Source organism: Colossoma macropomum, unplaced genomic scaffold (genome assembly GCF_904425465.1).
Source record: "Colossoma macropomum unplaced genomic scaffold, Colossoma_macropomum, whole genome shotgun sequence".
In the NCBI taxonomy this organism is placed as follows: Eukaryota; Metazoa; Chordata; class Actinopteri; order Characiformes; family Serrasalmidae; genus Colossoma; species Colossoma macropomum.
This window is the reverse complement of record NW_023494800.1, coordinates 29,205,316-29,224,132: the sequence shown is the minus strand read 5'-3', so window position 1 is coordinate 29,224,132 and position 18,817 is coordinate 29,205,316. Positions and strand designations below refer to the sequence as shown.

The 18,817-nt window shown below is 39.3% G+C and overlaps 1 protein-coding gene across 3 annotated transcripts in view; it reads right to left on the bottom strand.

Annotated features, from left to right (window-relative positions):
* ap3b1a (adaptor related protein complex 3 subunit beta 1a) overlaps window positions 1-18,817 on the bottom strand; it is a 95,391-nt gene that overhangs the window by 60,834 nt on the left and 15,740 nt on the right. For all 3 annotated transcript variants that reach the window (XM_036587635.1, XM_036587634.1, XM_036587636.1), the window contains exons 4-8: window positions 16,591-16,686; window positions 15,374-15,534; window positions 15,183-15,249; window positions 2,709-2,891; window positions 901-1,056 (exon numbers count right to left, since the gene is read on the bottom strand). In XM_036587635.1, coding sequence (XP_036443528.1) covers window positions 901-1,056; window positions 2,709-2,891; window positions 15,183-15,249; window positions 15,374-15,534; window positions 16,591-16,686 — 663 coding nt within the window. The remainder of the gene's footprint in view (window positions 1-900; window positions 1,057-2,708; window positions 2,892-15,182; window positions 15,250-15,373; window positions 15,535-16,590; window positions 16,687-18,817) is intronic.

Here is an 18,817-nt window from a genome sequence, read left to right as displayed (position 1 = left end):
ACCTAAAACACCTTCCTGTGTCCCAGGGTGTGAGTATATCAGGACCTAAACTAAACAAATTCAGTCTGATAAGCTGGGGGGGGTGGGGGGGGCATCAGGAATCTAAAGCCTACATACAGCAATTCAAACATAGAACTGGGTAAACAAACCACCTTTGTAGAGCAGGAAACTAAAACTATTAATGCTCTGCAAAACTAACTGAAACTAAACTGAAATTAACCACCAAAAAAGCTAAAAGAAAACATCAATTAATGACAATTCCAAAACTACAACAACCCTGTCTACTAGTTTAACCTGTATTACTGTAATAAAAGCACTGCCAGCCGTTAAGATAAAGGTAAGTGTTTCTGTGTGAAGCCGAGAAACCATTAACATGAAGCTGAAACCATTAAAAATGATCACAAATGGGTAGAGGTCAGGGAGTCAGGAGGTGTTTTAAGTTAGTGAGCAGACCAGATTTTATCTTTGTAGGTCAGCAAGCAAGTCAGTCTATCTACAAGTGTTTTTAATGTGCTTAAACGCTGTGTGTTTGCGTCACTTGATATGAAGAAAACTGCAACTGTCAGTTTGATTTCACAGCAGGGGGGTCTCAGCCCTCCCCTTTCACTCCTCACTGCTCGCTAGCAGCTCAACATTTCACACACACAAAGACAACAGTGTCCTAGTTCATCTGATCACAGAGTTACAGGGGACACAATATTTTACATCGTTATTTTAATTTAAAGTATAAGAGTCGACTTCCATTCTGCCGACGGAATGGCCACTAGGGGGCGCTGCAGAAAGAGTTTAACATCGGGCAATTTTACAGGCCAAACGTACAGGTCCCAGTGTACACTATGGTCCTACGATGGCAATCTACTGAGGTTCATTATTGTGTTGGGGTGTGTTTTGTGCACTCACGGCAGTGTTTCTGCTCTGTAGGAGGGGTTTGGTGTTGCGGAGCAGTAGCCTGTGGTCAGGGTCCATCACGTAAGGCTTCGTCTGACTGGCGCCCTCTTTTTTCTCCTCATCCGAGTCGTAGAACGTCTTTTCACTGTTCTCCTCAAACACACCGTCCTGCACTCATATACGTGTGTAACAGATATAAAACAAACCAACACAAAGACAGAAACAGACACAATTCACACAGAAGACTGTACACATGTTTAAATTTACTTAACTATTACTGTCTATTATGTTCGTACAGTGACTGACTGCTTTACGTTGATTCATTTTTGCAATACGATGAATCAGCTTCAGTGCGTGAAATCAAGCGCCAGCCTACCAGCACCTCATTTACATATCATTTACATGAAGCACACCCTCATGCAGGTGTTTCAGTAGGGAGCCAATAAAACGACAACATGTAGGGGCTTGTGAGCCAATGGCTGTGCTCATAGGTGGAGCTTGAGGTGACAAAAGTTTATAGTGTTAAAATTACGACCACTGGAAAAATAATAAAAAGTCTTAGAGTTTAAAATGGTAGAATGATGATTATTTTCCTAAAATAACATATTTAGCAGTATTAATGCGGTTTATGACACTAGCTGTGTTTTGTATTGTTTATTTTGTGGGCGGAGTCAGTGAAATATGTCTTTAAATGGAACATGGAATAGTTGCAGCATTTGTTTATATCAGGGGATCGCAACCCAAATGTTAAGAAGAGCCAATCTGTCCTTTCAACAAAAATTAAGTTTTAAGTTTTCGTTCAGCTGTAGCTGCTTTTCTCACATCTCCAGCAGGAAACTTTTCCACAAGAGTAGAGCAGCTTTTGGTAAAACGTCTCTTAATGTCTGACTTTTCACGAGGCTGAAGCTTCTTGTTTGAATTGTCCTGTTCCACCTTAAATGGTGCCCAAGGTGCCAGAATGTAACCGCCGCACCATTTGAGGTGGAACGAGACAATTCAAACAAGAAGCTGGCGAATGAGAATCTGACTTATTGGTGTTTGTCAGTTTCTTGTTGCAGATTAAACATATCAGGAAACCAGCTGGAGTGATTATAAATGGAAATAAGTCCATTCATCTCCAAATTATCGATGTTCGTCTTAAATCTCTCTCTTTGCCGTTTCGTTAGCTACTAGCTAGGCGAGACTGTTGTCAGTGTTGCTATGGTGACCAGCAGTCTGCGCTGATCTTCAGGGTTAAAGGGTGAATTAGCAGTTCTACAGTAACTCCAGAGTTTAAGACCATTTATTGTTAAACTGTGTTGAACGATCAGCAGAGCTTTATTTTACTGTAAGGGAGGATTATTTTAGTTTTACCTACTAATCTGATTCTGCTGTGGAGCCACAACAGAGCAGTAAAAGAGCCGCATACGGCTCCAGAGCCACATGTTGCCGACCCCTGGTTTATACCAATGTGTGCTAATTATTAGTATTACTGTTATTTTTTTATTTTTATAGTTATCATTGATATTATAGATGATACTGATAATACTTGTCGTTAGTTAGCCGCAAATCAGGTGCACTCAAATGTACATCCAAACGCGAGTTTGGTCGTGTAGAGACACCCAAAACTGAAACTGACAGAAAATAAAACTGGGGGTGAAATTTGAAAGATGTTCATTTTACAGTCAGATTTGATTGTACGCAATTTTGATGAATAAGAGTCAATGTATGTTTTTATATAAGCACTGGAAGTTTATGAAATAAAAACAAAAGTGTCTAAATATTTGTTTCCCCTCACTATAACCTTCCACACACATACACCTGCCCCGTCTCCCCCTCACCTCTCTCCACGGGCTGACGAACTGGGTCCTGGCGTAGCGGGTGAGCATGTTAATGATGACCACCTGTCCCCATTCCTCCACATCCATCAGCAGGTTACACAGCTTACGGTAGTTCTTATGGATCAGATCGATCCGCTCCGGACACACCTCCTCGAACGCCATCACCACGCTGCCAGCCACCAGCTACGGCACACACAGACACACGCTCCCCTCAGCAAATGCACCATTATTCAGATCAGCCTCACGGAACGGAAAGAAATGGAACACAATCTGCAGCAAATCCAAACAGGTTTTACTAAAGCTGCCTGTGAAGCGATAAACGCTGCCTACTGTACTCAGACAGACGATAAGCGCAACTCGACCAGGGTTTTATTTAACATAACTATCACTGGACAGATGTTTAGATTTGGCTGAGACTTCAGACTGATGTGTGATGTATTTATTGAACTCCAGAAGAGCTGAATGTCTAGATGACACCTGTGTTTTATTCACTGTACTGCATTTAAACTACAAATCTTAAATATTAATCTATAAAAATAAACGCTACATATATCTCTGTAATGCTGATCCACTCCAAATTTCTACATCTTATAAATATTTATCAGCACCAGCAAATTAATACATGAAAACATCAGATATCGACGCATCCCTAAACCAGACCTGACTAGGATCTCTCGTTCATAGTTGTAACTGTGCTAAAATTAGCCGTATTCAACAGATTGTGATATAAATTTTAGCCTTATAATTAAAGCCCTATGAAAAACAAACAGCAAATAAAATTAATATTCAAATGGAAAATAAAGAAATCCATAAATAAGCAAACAAGCAAAATTATAATGCAAAAATATCACAAACAAGAACTTCTACACAGTAGCAAGCAAACGTTTAAGTTTTAAGAAATTAAAACTAATTAGAAAAATATATTTAAAAAAGCTGTTCACTATGTTGTCAGGAAGTGTTTGCTCTGAAAAACTAGAGAATATTAGAATAAACACAAATAATGTTAATAACTACAGTAAGTAGTGTTTTATTTGTATTAAATCATCCAATAGCTGTTTCAAGGTGAAGAAATGAGAAAAATAACAAAAATCTAAAGAAGTTTAGTTTAGTTTCTAGTTGATTTGGTTAATTGTATTGTTGCCATTTTTCTCTTTGTACTATCTTATTACTTTATTATAATATCATTACATGATACATACAATGTTATTACTGTTTTATTACATTATTTTGGTTTATTCATTTTAAATCCACCTTATTTTTATTTTTCTACTTAACTTTACTTATTTTAATGATTATTTTTGTGTTATAAATGCCTAAAGTGTGTTCTCTCTTCGTAATAACTACAGAAAGTACTGTTCTATTTGTAGCCAACATCCAACAGCTGCTTTATCTAATGAATACATTCATTAAATCAGATGCTACTGATGGAATTTCTTAAATTCATGTGATGTTTGCTGAGAAATCTGGAACCAAACTTCACTCTGCAAACTCAGTTACATGTTTAAAAATGAAAAAAACCAAAAAAAAATAAAAATACTATTTTTCCACTACATTTGTATTTATTACATTTATTCTAATTGTATTTTTTTTTCTACAGGGAAAAACACATTTACTGCCAAGATAAATGGTTTGAATCAGTGAGCTCATTCGCTTACAACTACTGCATATATCCCCAATTTTACCACGAGCAACTCATGAGTATCAAGTCAAGTTTTTCATCAAGTTTTCAATGTTTTGCCTTTTTTAAAAAAATATTTTATTGCAGTATTTTTGCTAGAAATCCATAAATATGTTTACTTGTGCGCCGCACAATTCTCACAAACCTTTATAATATCACAAACCTATAATACGAAAATATCGCTTAGCAGGGCATACTCCCATGAATGCACAGGGAGCTAAGAACTGTGGTCTCAGCCAAGCTTAAAACAAAAATAAACAAATAAACAAATACATAAATAAGTGATTTCAGTCAAGCACCAGCATCCAAAGAAACTAGTTACTGTGAAAACCCTACCAGACTAAACGTTTCCATATTGAAATACACCTCAGGGTTTTGGAACAAACAGGAAAATCACAGTGATTATGGGAAAAGCAACAAACAGCCCAAAGACGCTGGATATGCAAACAGCTATAAGGTGTATTGGCGTCTTTGTGACCTTGGCACGTACGATTTGGGTAATTCTGTGCTGTGCAAGCCTCGTAGCGTAGGAATGAGAGCTCCATGTAAATGAGGAAACACAGTGAGGTGGTGGTATTTTTGTGAATGGAGGGATGAGAGCCCTCAGGACCGCGTCCAAACCCGACTCAATCACTGTAACATGCTCATTCCACCAGCGGCCCCAAATAATAAGGCGTGGCTGGAAATGCGCAGCTCTAGGCTGGATGTAATACTACAAACAACAGCTTTTAGATACATCCCATTGCGTAGGCTCGTTCACGCACATTTTAAGTTACAAGGCCTATTCGACTTTTGGTTTACAGCCTATTGTGTCTGCAGTGCAACATGGTTTACAATGAACACACATCTTCTAGTAGTCTTTAAATCAGGGGTCCCAAACAACGACCCCAGCAAAAAGCAAAACGTTTTACATTGCACTGAAAATGTCAACTAGCTAGTACTTTGCCAGAACAATCAATGGCTTCTAGGTATCCATCCATCCATCCATCCATCCATCCATCATCTAAACCGCTTATCCTTCTGGGTCGCGATGGGGTGCTGGAGCCCATCCCAGCTGTCATTGGGCGGAAGGCAGGATACACCCTGGACAGGTCGCCAGTCCATCACAGGGCAGACAGACAGACACACTCACACACACCTAGGGGCAATTCAGCATGTCCAGTCAGCCTGACTGCATGTTTTTGGACTGTGGGAGGAAACCGGAGTACCCGGAGGAAACCCACACAGACACGGGGAGAACAGGCAAACTCCACACAGAAATGACCCTGGTCACCCGGCCGGGAATCGAACCCAGGCCCTTCTTGCTGTGAGGCGACAGCGCTACCCACTGCGCCACCGTGCCGCCCGGCTTCATGTGGAGTGACCCATCAGTGACTCTCGCACTACTACAGGTGTGGCTCTGTTAGGTCAGGGACCTCAATATCATCCAAAATAAATGTGGGTAAAATTATATTCCTTATGTTTTATACAGCATACAGCTAAAACAACAAACTGACCCCAAAGAACACCAGCGCATACAAAATGTGTACAGAACATTAAAAAACAATATCAATATCATCACGTTAATGTTAGGTTTACCCAGTTATCCCCATTAAATTAGGAAAAAATCATTAAATATGAAGCAAACGATTTCTAGCATTTATTTAGAAATGTTCAACACTGAATGGGGTCAAACTGACCCTAAAGACAGTAGGAGGGTAAACGAGTTACTGTCGTCATTTTATGTTAAATCGCTATTTAAGCATAATTACAATAATTAAGTCTAATGAATTACATTTACATTCTGTAACAGCTTCGCGTCTGCACTTTTGACTTTCTTCTGTTTGTTTGAAGGTAAAAATATTTTAAAATCTAATAAGCTTAGTTTAGTTGATCTTGTTAATTGTTTTACTGTTGCTATTCTTCTCCTTGTACTTTCATTGAACTTCAAATAAGATGACTCATGTAGAACACAAACTTTTTCCCGATAACTTAATGTTACAAGTTTAACGTACGTAAAATTTCAAGTTTACCAGGTTACTGTTTAAAAGCTGCACACGTTTCTAAAGTGCAGAGGTTATACAGAGCTTAAAAGCGCTTATACAGAGAGTATACAGGGGTTATACAGAGCTTATATAGAGGTCATGCAGACGTTTTATGTAGGTTATATAGGGTTTGGACTGTGGTTACATAGAAGTTATGCAGAAGTTATACAAGGGCAATAAAAAGCTTATACAGCGGCTATACAGAGCTCATAAACAGCACATATAGAGCTTATACTGAGGCTACACTGTACTCAAACTTAAAAAAAGTGCTTATACAGAGAGTATACAGGGGTTACACAGAGCTTATATAGCGGTTATGCAGAAGTTATATGGAGGTTATACAGGGTTTGGACTTTGTTTACATAGAGGTTAAGCAGAAATTATACAAAGGTTTATGGAGCTTATACAGAGGTTATGCAGAGCTTTTATAGAACATGTACGGAGGTTATACAGAGGTTATGTAAAACTGATACGGAGGTTATAAAGAGCTCATACAGAGACTATACAGAGTTTATATAGAGCATATCTAGAGCCTATACTGACATTATACAGACCTTATACTGAGGTTACACAGAGGTTATATAGAGCTTATGTAGAGCATATACTGAGGTTATATAGAGGTTATATAGCACTTGTACAGCGGTTATGTAGCGCTTACATAGAGCTTATACAGAGTGCTGCCTCTTGCTGCCAGGTTGCGCGCACCGTGTGTGTGGTGTTTTCCTGCGTTTGGTTGGCAGATTGCTGTGTTGTGTGTGTGTGTGTGTGTGTGGTTTGCGTTGTAGTTTGCTGAGCATTCGCCAACGAATGCAGGCACACGTCTCCGTGGCGATGGGTAACCATGACAATCTCTTCGGGAGCCGCAAAGCATCTTCTGTGATGGCAAATTTCCATCTCTGTCTCTCTCTCTCTCTCTCTCTCGCTCCCTCTCTCTCTCGTTCTCAGGTTGCCACTGAGTGACCAAATAGATTTCCTATTTTTCTTCTTTTCAGGCTCTATCTTTGTCAGGCCCGACGCAATCGTCGATACATGTTGCAAGGATATGAGAGCGTTTTCCGAAAGGTGCTCGCAATTTCCGTTTGCACAAATGCAGGCTATATTCCTCAGGCTATATTCCTCAGGCTATATTCCTCAGGCTATATTCATGCATGCTGTTGGCAGAAGCACTGTGTGGAATATAAATAGGAAGGTGTGGTAAAGGGTCCCTCATGGCATATATATGTTTCAAAACTCCTCTTCCTGCGTACTCTATTTCAGACCCACAGCTCACTGAAACAAGCAGATGACTTTGGTCAAAAATGTGGATTCAAGGCTTCAAATCCATACAGCATTAGTGTTTGTAAGTACCCCTGTTTAAGTCCTCTACAAGTCCTCTATAAGCTCTATATTACTCTGTGTGTGTGTGCATAACCCTTGTTGAACCTCTGCATAACCTCTATATGACCACATTCTCTATGTAACTTCTGCCTAAGTGCTATATAAGGTCCATATAACCTTTGTATAAGCACTTTATAACCTCTGCATAACCTCTATATAAGCACATTGTAACCTTAATATAATTTCTTTACAAGCTCTATATAACCTCTGAAAAATCTGCACAACCACTATTTAACTACAGTAAAACCTCTATAAGCTCTATACAACCTGGTATAAGTCCTCTATAAGTCCTGTATAGGCTCTACGTAAGTCTACATAAGCTCTACATAACCTTTGCATGACCTTTGTCTAACTCCTGTAAAAGTCCTCTATAAGTGCTCTATAAGCTTTATATAACCTCTGTATAAGATCAGTGCAAAAACCAAGATATGTATGTAATAGGACTGCATGATATGGAGATGAAATATTGCAGAGACATGACAAGCAATAAATTATTATGAAAATAATGTACCTCTGACGGAAAGTGTGTGTAAACATGGGTCTGACTAAACTCTCCTTCAAACAAATAGCAATAAAAGACATTAACGACTGAGCAAAATAGGAATAATGAAATACTAACAGAAATACTTTACAAAGCACCTTGAGGAGAATTTGCAGCCCGTGAAACACGAGTGAGTTCCATGAGGAGCTAAAAGCAGTCAGGATTCCCTGAACAGCTTCTTCTATCCGTGTTTACAGTCAGACTATAAACCTAAAAAAATCTACATCCATATTTTCAACATGGACCTACAAAACTAATTGAATATATATTTAATTCCTGTAAAACCTCTTTGGGGTTTTTTTTTAATGGTACCATACAGTCTTACACACTGTACAGAGTGAGACCAGTCAGTGCATTTCAAGGCCAGCAGTTCAGGATTGAGTCATGTTTTGAAAAATGAACAAAACCTCACTGTAGCAGCCGTTGGGCTGAATTCCGACTCCTCTCTCAGAATCCGACTCTCCTCTGCGTGCAAACGGACTCTTCGGTTTACGTTCACATTTCTGTTGTTTCTATTCGGACACCAGACGTGTCTCAACATCTGGGGCAGAAGGAAAACTTGATTTTTCGCCAAATCATTGTTTTGAAAGATTCTGCTGTTCCACTGATCAGGAATAGAATACCGCTCACTCTTCCGCAGAGCAAATAATTATATGAATTCTAGTGATTTGTGTGCTTTTATCTCCTGCGATGTGTCGACTGATAGAGTATTGAAAGGAATTACAGACGTATGGATTTGTTATCACATGCAATAACACATAAATCAGGACTCAAAGACGACTTACCGATTTGGTACGGATCAGCATCTCCAATCAAACCAGCTTTTTCTTCATATCAGGATTTGAAACCATAGCTGGGCCTGACTTCTCATGCACATTATGCCAACAGATGTCAGCGATATTGCTGTGGGATGCTTTTTTCCAGGTTTTGTGAATACGACCTATAGATCTACGAACCTATTTTTCACCCACAGAAAGCAGCAATGTGAACTCATGGATGCAAGCATTGTTTGCTTCTTTACACCTTTTGCTATGGATGCCATAACATCACTCAGATAGCTTTCACCCACAATCACTCGCACCAAACTAATGTATTCAGCGTTAATAAATGTGTATGAAGCTCATCTGGTCTTGCAGGCAGTTTAATTATAAATTCTCAAAGTGGAATCAAAACAAACAGATGTTATGGATGTGGCAACCTGCTCAGCTACCCACACAGCTATTCTACAGCACACTACTCACTTACGGGGGGGGTTGGGGGCTGGAGCTAGATGTCCAGTCCTGAAAGATATATCAACTGCACTAGAACATCAGTATGAAACTCACAAAATAATAATATAGAGTACAGTAAATCAGGTTTATCCTTAGCTTTTTAAATTCTACTTGATGCACGATCAACATGGCATCCAAGACCTGTCAGTTAATAGTGCGTGTCATCTGCTGGGCTCCTTAGGCTGGTTTGAACTATGTCCTGCATAATTAAGTGGTTAAGATGTAAACTTAGTCACTCAGAGTGGTTTGGTGTGAAACGCTCTGTTCTAAAGAGTCAGTTGTTCACAGTGGTGGTGATAGGAACCAGACGTCCACCTCTAAAAGCTCCCTCACAGAAAGTTACTACATGAAATGGTTATGAATTCACTGCCTGATGACTGAGACACTGTTTTATGATAGTTTTGAGAAAATTAAGGCCTTAAACTCCATTCGTGGTGGAGGGATACATGCAGGGCGCTGTGAGGCAAAATAGTGCCCCAAAGAAAACGTATTATTTCAGATTGTCCACTATTTTCCATCATCAACATTCCATATAAACTCAGAAGACTCGTGTAGGTTCACTGGTGGTTCTGGATAGTAAATAAAATGTCTGTATTGGTGTTGTAGTCATGGTGACCCCCGGTTCCTATCACCACCACTGTAAAGACATCTGAACCATTTCACACCAATCCACTCCGAATGACTAGGTTATTTATATATATATATATATATATATATATATATATATATATATATATATATATATATAAATATATATATATATATATACATACACACACACACACACACACACACAGAGTGTATATATGTATATAAAAATGTACACATGCTGTTATATTCTGTATGCAGGCTCAAAGAAGTGTGTGTTCTCTGTGGCTAAAATCAAGCTGATATCTAACAACACCGTCCAAGCTAAAGTGTACCATGTAAAACATTACAGAGTGTAAAAATAGAAAAAAAAAGTTTTATTCAGTGATGCTAACTGTTAGCCGTGAGTACCCAAACTAAAGCCAATGCTAAAGGCACAGTGTTTTCACCTAAAACAACCAAATAGATGGTTAGTTCAAAACAGTTACTAATTGTTTGGATGCGTTTGCTTCTCATTTTTGGCATGAACGTGGTGCGTGAATCAAGTAGCCCCTCCCATCTCAAAAATTAGACACACTAATCCCATTTTTTCTCTTCCGATACTGATTCTGATACCTGAACTCTGGGTATCGTCCAATACCGAACACCGATCCAACATTACTGCTTTTTTTAAATTTTATTTTAATTCCATACACCTCACTGTGTCTAAGATGAGGCTGCAACTCGAGCAAAGGAGTAATAAAAACGAAAAACAAGACTGAAGTATTACAAAAACTTAGTTATTAACCCTCTACTCATGTATTATGAGAGCAATTTAATAAAATCTTTCAGTTCACTTGCATAAAATGGTCCTTAATTTATTTTTTAGGACTTGATTGTTATTCAAAAACATTTAAAAATTAATGTGCAGGGGTCTTTTTTGGAGTATCTTGCCCTGAGGCAACACTGTGCAACAATGGGAAGAAATGATATAGAGCTGTGTTCCCTGAAGTGGTGAGACCTGGCCTGTGACTGGCTAAATCCATTCCACTGTCGCACAATGTTGCTTCTAGGCAACAAACATATTTTGGCAAATTCTCATAACAAAAAAAATTATACCAAATGTTAAAGAGGTTTGAATGTGCCCACTATGAGATAACATGTCCAAGTACTTGCCTTTTCCTGACTTACTCAAACTCTTCCCTTTATTATTAACCCCACTGTTGTCATTAAAAACGTATAATGCTATGGTAAAGTGAGGAAAATGAGTTTGTTGCCCTGAGGCAACATCATGCAATAGAGGGTTAATATGTTTCTGGATAAGGCAACAGCAACAAAACAGTAATCATAATTTCAGTGTAAACTTTTCAGTGCAATAATAAAACCGTTATAATTTAAACACTAAAAGAAAACGTGAGATTAACCCTCGAAACTGTAGCTTCGCAAATAATACAGGCCGCTGAGCTACTAGCAGTTATTTAACAACGCAAAATACCTCCAAACTGCAGACGTTTATCAGCCAGTATGAAATGCTGCTTGTCTTGTTAGCTGATGCTTAAATTGACGATTTTTAAAATGAAGCACCTTTATTGTACATTTCATTCTTAATCACATTATTTAAATTTAATTTAGAATTATATAATATAATAATTGTAACGCAGCTGACAGCAGCATAAAAGCCACATGAACCTCGCCATAGTGACCAGGGTGGCAGCGAAAATGGATGATTAGAGCCAGGCGGATGCTCAGTACTCTTATTTTTGCTGAGTTTGTCTGGAATTCAACAACGAGACGTTTGGCATCAATGGCTCCCATAAAAATTAACATCTGGTTTATTTCTCCAATGTAGTTCGATGACAAAATTTGGGAAAACTGAACTCTTGGCGGAGCGTTCCACTAACCACTGCGGGTTGCGGAGCGTTGCCGCTGGCGGCAGCAAAATTTTCCTTTACGGTCCACTGAATATCCGGTTTGCCGTCGTCCATTTTATGGCATTTGGCAGACGCTCTTATCCAGAGTGACTTACAATTTGATCATTTTACACAGGTAGGCGAAGGCAGTGTTAGGAGTCTTGCCCAAGGACTCTTATTGGTATAGTGTAGGGTGCTGCCCAGGAGGGGAACTGAACCCCAGTCTACAGTGTAGAGGGCAGAGGTGTTACCCACTACACTGGTTGGTCTAGTGGGTAATCGTCCATCTACCGTTCTCCGTATCTGTTCTCCAGTGGTCCTGGACTACCGCTACCACAAACATTAGAATATAACCTCGTATGACTACACTGAGTAGTACGCTGGATATTATACACACCATGTAGTCAGAGTAGCTGGTGAATAACTTCCAGGAGCACCTGGAATTTGCCTGGACTTGCGAATGTGATCACACAGGAATGATTTCTCCTGTTCCTTCCGCCTGCACTCTTTACCCAACAGCCCCTTCAAGGTAAACTATACACCATCAACAACACCACCCCACCCTCACACACACCGCTCACCCCCCACCCCCACTTTAAACACCCCCCCCTACAGCCGTCTCCACAGCCTGACAACACCTTAATGGAAACCCACACTAAGCAAATGGCTCCTCTAATAACAATAAATTTCCTATAAAATTATAAAGGGGGGGGGCGGAACGTTTTCCCTCCGCCGCTCCGTCATGAATTCTAATTAAGGAACAGGGAATGCTGGGTCATCAGAGACACCGCAGACATCGCCACGGCAACAGCGCCATGATTGATGCTGCGCCTGCTGGTCGGACAATGCTAAGCCAGCTCTCGCGCCTGCACACGCACATTTATTTCCTTAAAGGGACGGCTGCGGCGCATTCACCTGTCCCCCTGCGAGAGGAGGGGCGGGGCTGGATGAATGTGAACGTGGAAAGGGACATTTATCTTTTAGCGACGAAATAATAGATTCATCACACTAAAGCAGCGCATGCACACAGACAGCACCATTACCTTAAACACTGAACGCACACTCCGGCTCTCCGTCATTTGTATACCTCACGCACCCCGCAAGAGCGTAGCTGCTCTTAAACAGCTCAGGCTTTATGAGCGGCTTTTACACCGGCTCCAGGATGCATTGAGGAGCTAAGGGCAGTGATACGGGGGGTGGTTATTACTACTGCCGCCACAATATAGTGTTAATCATGACACTTGAGCCACAGTACAATTATACTCAGAAATTCTAAGTTCTACTTCAATCTATGACGTCTACGACGTGCAAATTAATGCTCTAAAATAAAAACATTTTAAAACTCTAAACAGAGGGATCAAGCCCTGTTTTATTTACCCGTTTCTAATAACTCTACTGACATAATTCCCACTCATCAGAAAGAAAGGACAAACTTGTGAATTAGGAACAAAATTAATTCTAGTAATCTATTAGTCTGGCAACGGGCTTAATTCATAATAACTGTGGTATAATACTGTGTTAATTTTTTCTCCCACCCCTGCGTGAAGAGATGAAGAGCGGGAATATATGTGAACGGCTTCAGAAAAAACAGCATGGGGCTTATGGAATAAATGCAGAGGGGAAAAAGGGCACATGGCGTAGGGAATAAATGCAAACGGAATAAGGGCACAAGACAGGGAATAAGGGCACACAGCATGAAAAATAAATGTAGGGAATAAGGGCACAAAGCATAGGGAATAAAGGCACATGGCGTAGGGAATAAATGCAATGGGAATAAGGGAATAGGGAATAACGGCACATGGCATAGGAAACAAATGCAAAGGGAATAAGGGCACAGGGAAAAAGGGCACATGGCATAGGGAATACATGTAAAGGGAATAAGGGCACAGGGAAAAAGGGCACATGGCATAGGGAATACATGTAAAGGGAATAAGGGCACAGGGAAAAAGGGCACATGGCATAGGGAATACATGCAAAGGGAATAAGGGCACAGGGAAAAAGGGCACATGGCATAGGGAATAAATGTCTGAGGAATAAGGGCATGAGACAAAGGGAATAAGGGCACAGGGTGTAGAGAAAAAAATGCATGGGGAATAAAGGAATAAGGCCTAGGGAACTAGAGTACAGACAATACAGACAATAAGGGCATAGGGAGTAAGGGCCGAAGATATATAGGGATTTAGAGTTCAGGGCATACTGACAAGGCAAGGGCATAGGGAACAGGAGCATACAAAGAATAAGGGCACAGGTCATATAGGGAATTAGAGTACAGGAAACATAGGAATTAAGGACCTAGGGAATAAAGGCACAGGGAATAGGGAAGAAGGGCAGTCTAGAAGGAATAAAGGTATGGCGTTTAAGGAATGATGGCATAAGGGTTAAAGGCACACGGTATAGGGAATAAGGGCACAAGGCATACATTTAGACTACCTTTCAGATAAAACAAGTGTAAAGACCACAGAGATAAAAGGAACAGTACAGAAGGAATAAGGGCACAGGGAATTTTGGTTTAGAGTACAGTGAATGAGGGCACAGGGAATTTTGGTTTAGAGTACAGTGAATGAGGGCACAGGGAATTTTGGTTTAGAGTACAGTGAATGAGGGCACAGGGAAAAAGGGCACAAGGCATTAGACAAACAGGGCATAATACGCAGGAAATAAAAGCACATGCCATGTGGAATCAGTGTTCATGGAAATGGGGAAAATGGAATAATCTGTGTTCTCCTAACTCAGGCAGAGGGGGAAACGGGAAGAATAAAGTGACAAAGGCCAAACAAATGGCTTCATTACATCTACAGAGTATAGACAATGTATGTGCTTTTGAACGGTGCACAGATGCACACGAGAGAACCAGACCAAGAGAGCACAGCTTTTTTTGAAAGAGAGGTAAGGAAAAATGTTTAGCTACAGTGCCATCTGGTGGTCTCCTGTTATAGTTACACAACTGAAGTTCCTCATTTTTCTGCAAAATCTAATTTAAACGCTTAATATTGTGAACTTGCTCATTCTCACCATAGTGTACTCGCAAATGCTTGTCTCATATTTGAATAAAGTGAAAAATAGACTCGTGCAGAATGAAAGACTTAAGGGAACGGGCTGAACTTACCGTGCTTTTGTCTTTCAGCAGTTTCTCAATCACTTCAATCAGGTGCTCCTTCTGATCTGGATCCAGACTGAGAGACAAATATCATAGACTTACAAAGAGGAACTTAATCAGGATTAGGCTGGTTACCAAGCCAAACAAATCGAGTGATGCAGGTGTAGAGCAGACGGGTGGGGCAGGTTGAGTGTTTTTACCTGTACAGTTTCTGTATGGCATGCGCCGCTGTCTTCCTGACATAAGGTGAAAGGTCAGCGGCGGCTTCTTTGATGGCCAGCATCATGATGGGGACGATGATTGGCACTCGGATGCTGGACAGAACCCGCAGAGCGCTCGCCCTGATCAACTGATTCGGGTCCTACACACATACAGAGAAATATAAACACAAATAACAAGACACAAAAGAAAACAGTGAAAGTTTTTATATCAAAAATGAAATCTGAAAGAGTGAAACTTTCACACTGCAAGAGCTGTGACATTAATTCACGGATATTAATTCATAATAAAATAATTCCAATTTAAATCGCAGTCACAATGTTGATCAAAAATAAAAAAAATGTTTTAGCGACTAAAATTGGAAGCGGTTTATTGAATTTCTGATGAGTTAAGGATTCCTAATTAAGAAAATTAGGAAGAAATTAGGGTACTTTTCAGAGAGAATAAGGGCACAAGGAATTAAGGCACAGAGCATAGGGAACAAGGGCACTAGGAATAAAGCTATAGCACATAGGGAATAATGGCAGAGACACAGGGAATTAGAGTATGCTTCAAAGGGCAATAAGGGTACAGGGACACAGAGGTTAAGGGCACTGTTCATAGGAAATAAGGGGACAGTTCATAGGGAGTAAGGGCACAAAGAGTGAGGGCAAAGGGCATAGGGAATATTGGTAGAAACATAGGGAATTAGAGTATTTTTCAATGGGCAATAAGGGTACAGGGCAAAAGATAACAGGCACAGGTTGTAGGGAATAAGGGCAGAATTCACGGGGAATAAGAACACAAGGAATAAGGTCATAGGGAATTTTTCAAAGGGCAATAAGGGTACAGTACACAGGGATAAAGGGCACAGTTCATAGGGATAATAAGTGAACAGTTCACAGGGTATAAGGGCATACGGAATAATGGCAGAGACATAGGGAATTTGGGTATTTTTCAAATGGCAATATGGGCACAGGACACAGATATGAAGGGCACAGTTCATAGGAAGTAAGGGCAGAAGGAATTAAGCTACAGGGAGACAAAGGGCCCGGTTCAGAGGAATAACGCTGGATGTGCAGTGCAGCAGGTTCACAGAGAAATAAGCCCACAAAAATGTGTAAATGTAAACTATTATAGACTCTAAACATCGTGATTCATGTGCTGTTTGCTCTACTGGGAGAGGACAGGGCAGGGCAGGGCAGCAGGCAGCTCGTACCTTCAGGGCACGCTGAAAGGTGCTGATTGACAGGAGGGCAAGATCCTGCTGTTCTTCTGCATACCTGACCAGGTACACATACACCAGCTTCTTCAGCTACAACACAAACACAGTGAACACACACACACACGTTAAACAAACACGCACCCAGTACACACGTTAAGGAAGCTCACTTCAAACGCTCTGTTTCACCAGCAGCGCCTGTAATCTCACCGAAACTGCTCAGGCTGAAGGAAGACGGAGTACCGTGAAAGAAAAATCAGAGACTTCATTCATTAAAATTACAGTCAAAACAGACATCAAGACCAAGTTATGCAATTTTCAGCCTCAGGAAAAAAACAGGAAAGATATTTAACCAAAGAAATACATATAAAAGTCTCAACAACTAAATAAAATACTGGATATACAAGATAGAACTTTGAAGTTCAGTCTTAGAAGTTGGTTTAGCATTTTCCGTCATAGCCCCCCCAGACGTCCGCCTGTCTGACAGAGTGTCATCAGGTTGATCAATGATCACTCAGTGAGCCATTTGCTGACTGTATTTTAATTATCTATTTCTTTATCTCTGTCTGTAAATGTCGGTATGTTATATGATTGCGTCACATGTTTATATACCCAGTTATGAACTACCCCTCAGAGACAACGCTCGTTCAAGTCAGCTCAACAGACTGTTACTGTACCTTTATGACTTGTAAATGTAAATGAGCTCTGCTCTGATTGGCTACCCTGTATTGTGCCCATTCAAAAGCAGTCCTGGCTAAAACACTGCCCTATAAGTTACTAACATATTACCTAAAAGATTGGTTTTCCATGATGTAGGCCTTTAAAATTCTGTTTAGTTTAAGCTTCGGTTTTAATCTGGGTCTGGATAACCAGGCGTAAGGATCTGTTTGTGAGTATTCATATTATTTGTTCACTCTCATAACTGATTCATAGCAGATTCCAAGTAATTCACAGAAGCTACTGAACAACTGGTAGTAATGGCTAAATAATTAATAGTGGGCAATGAATAATTTATAATAGCTACAGAACAATTCAATATAGTTACGGAATAATTCATAGCAATAATAAATAATTCATAGTAATCGCTGAATAATTTGTAATAATTCTAAATAAATAATTATGTCTAATGACTAATTCATAGTAGATACTGAATAGTTCATAGCAGTTACAGAATAATTAACGGTACATAGTCAATAATGCATTGTAGTTACTGAATAATTCATACAAGGTGGTGAATAGTAGATACTGAATAATTCATACTAGTTACTAATTCATAGTACACATTAAAAATGTGCAGCACATACTGAATAATTTTAAGTAGTTACTGAATATTGCATTGTAATTGCAGAATAATTCATACTAGTTACTAATACATAGTACATATTAAAAATTCGTAGCACATACTGAACAATTCATAGCAGTTACTAAATATTGAACAGTAATTGCTAATATTGCAGAGTAACTGCTGACTATTGCATAATTACTAAATATTGCATAGTAGTTACTGAATAGTGCACAGTAATTACTAAATATTGCATATTAATTACTGAATATTGCATATTAATTACAAAATATTGCAAAGTAATTACAAAATATTGCACAGTAATTGCTGAATAATTCACACTAGTTACTAACACATAGTACATATTAAAAATTCATAGCACATACTGAATAATTCATAGCAGTTACTAAATATTGCATAGTAATTACTAATATTGCAGAGTAATTGCTGACTACTGCATAATAATTACTAAATATTGCACAGTAATTGCTGAATAATTCACACTAGTTACTAATATATAGTACATATTAAAAATTCGTAGCACATTTAATAATTCATAGTAGTTACTGAATATTGCATAGTAATTACTAATATTGCAGAGTAACTGCTGAATATTGCATATTAATTACTAAATATTCTAAATTAATTGCTGAATATTGCATAGTAATTGCTGAATATTTCACAGTAGCTACTGAATAATGCATAGTACATATTAAACAATTCACAGTACATATTGAATAATTCATCGAGGCTTTTGAATGATATGCTTTAAACTTAAGAACTGAATAATAAGCCTGCAGTTCAAGGGGTTTCATAATTTCGTCAGGGCACAGTGTTCTTTTTTCTGGAGGAGAAATGAGACTAGAAGAGATAAGCAGATGAGAGGAGGACAGAAACTTAGTCCTAATCCTTTACATATATTAGTTTACTGTCTTTTGTCTA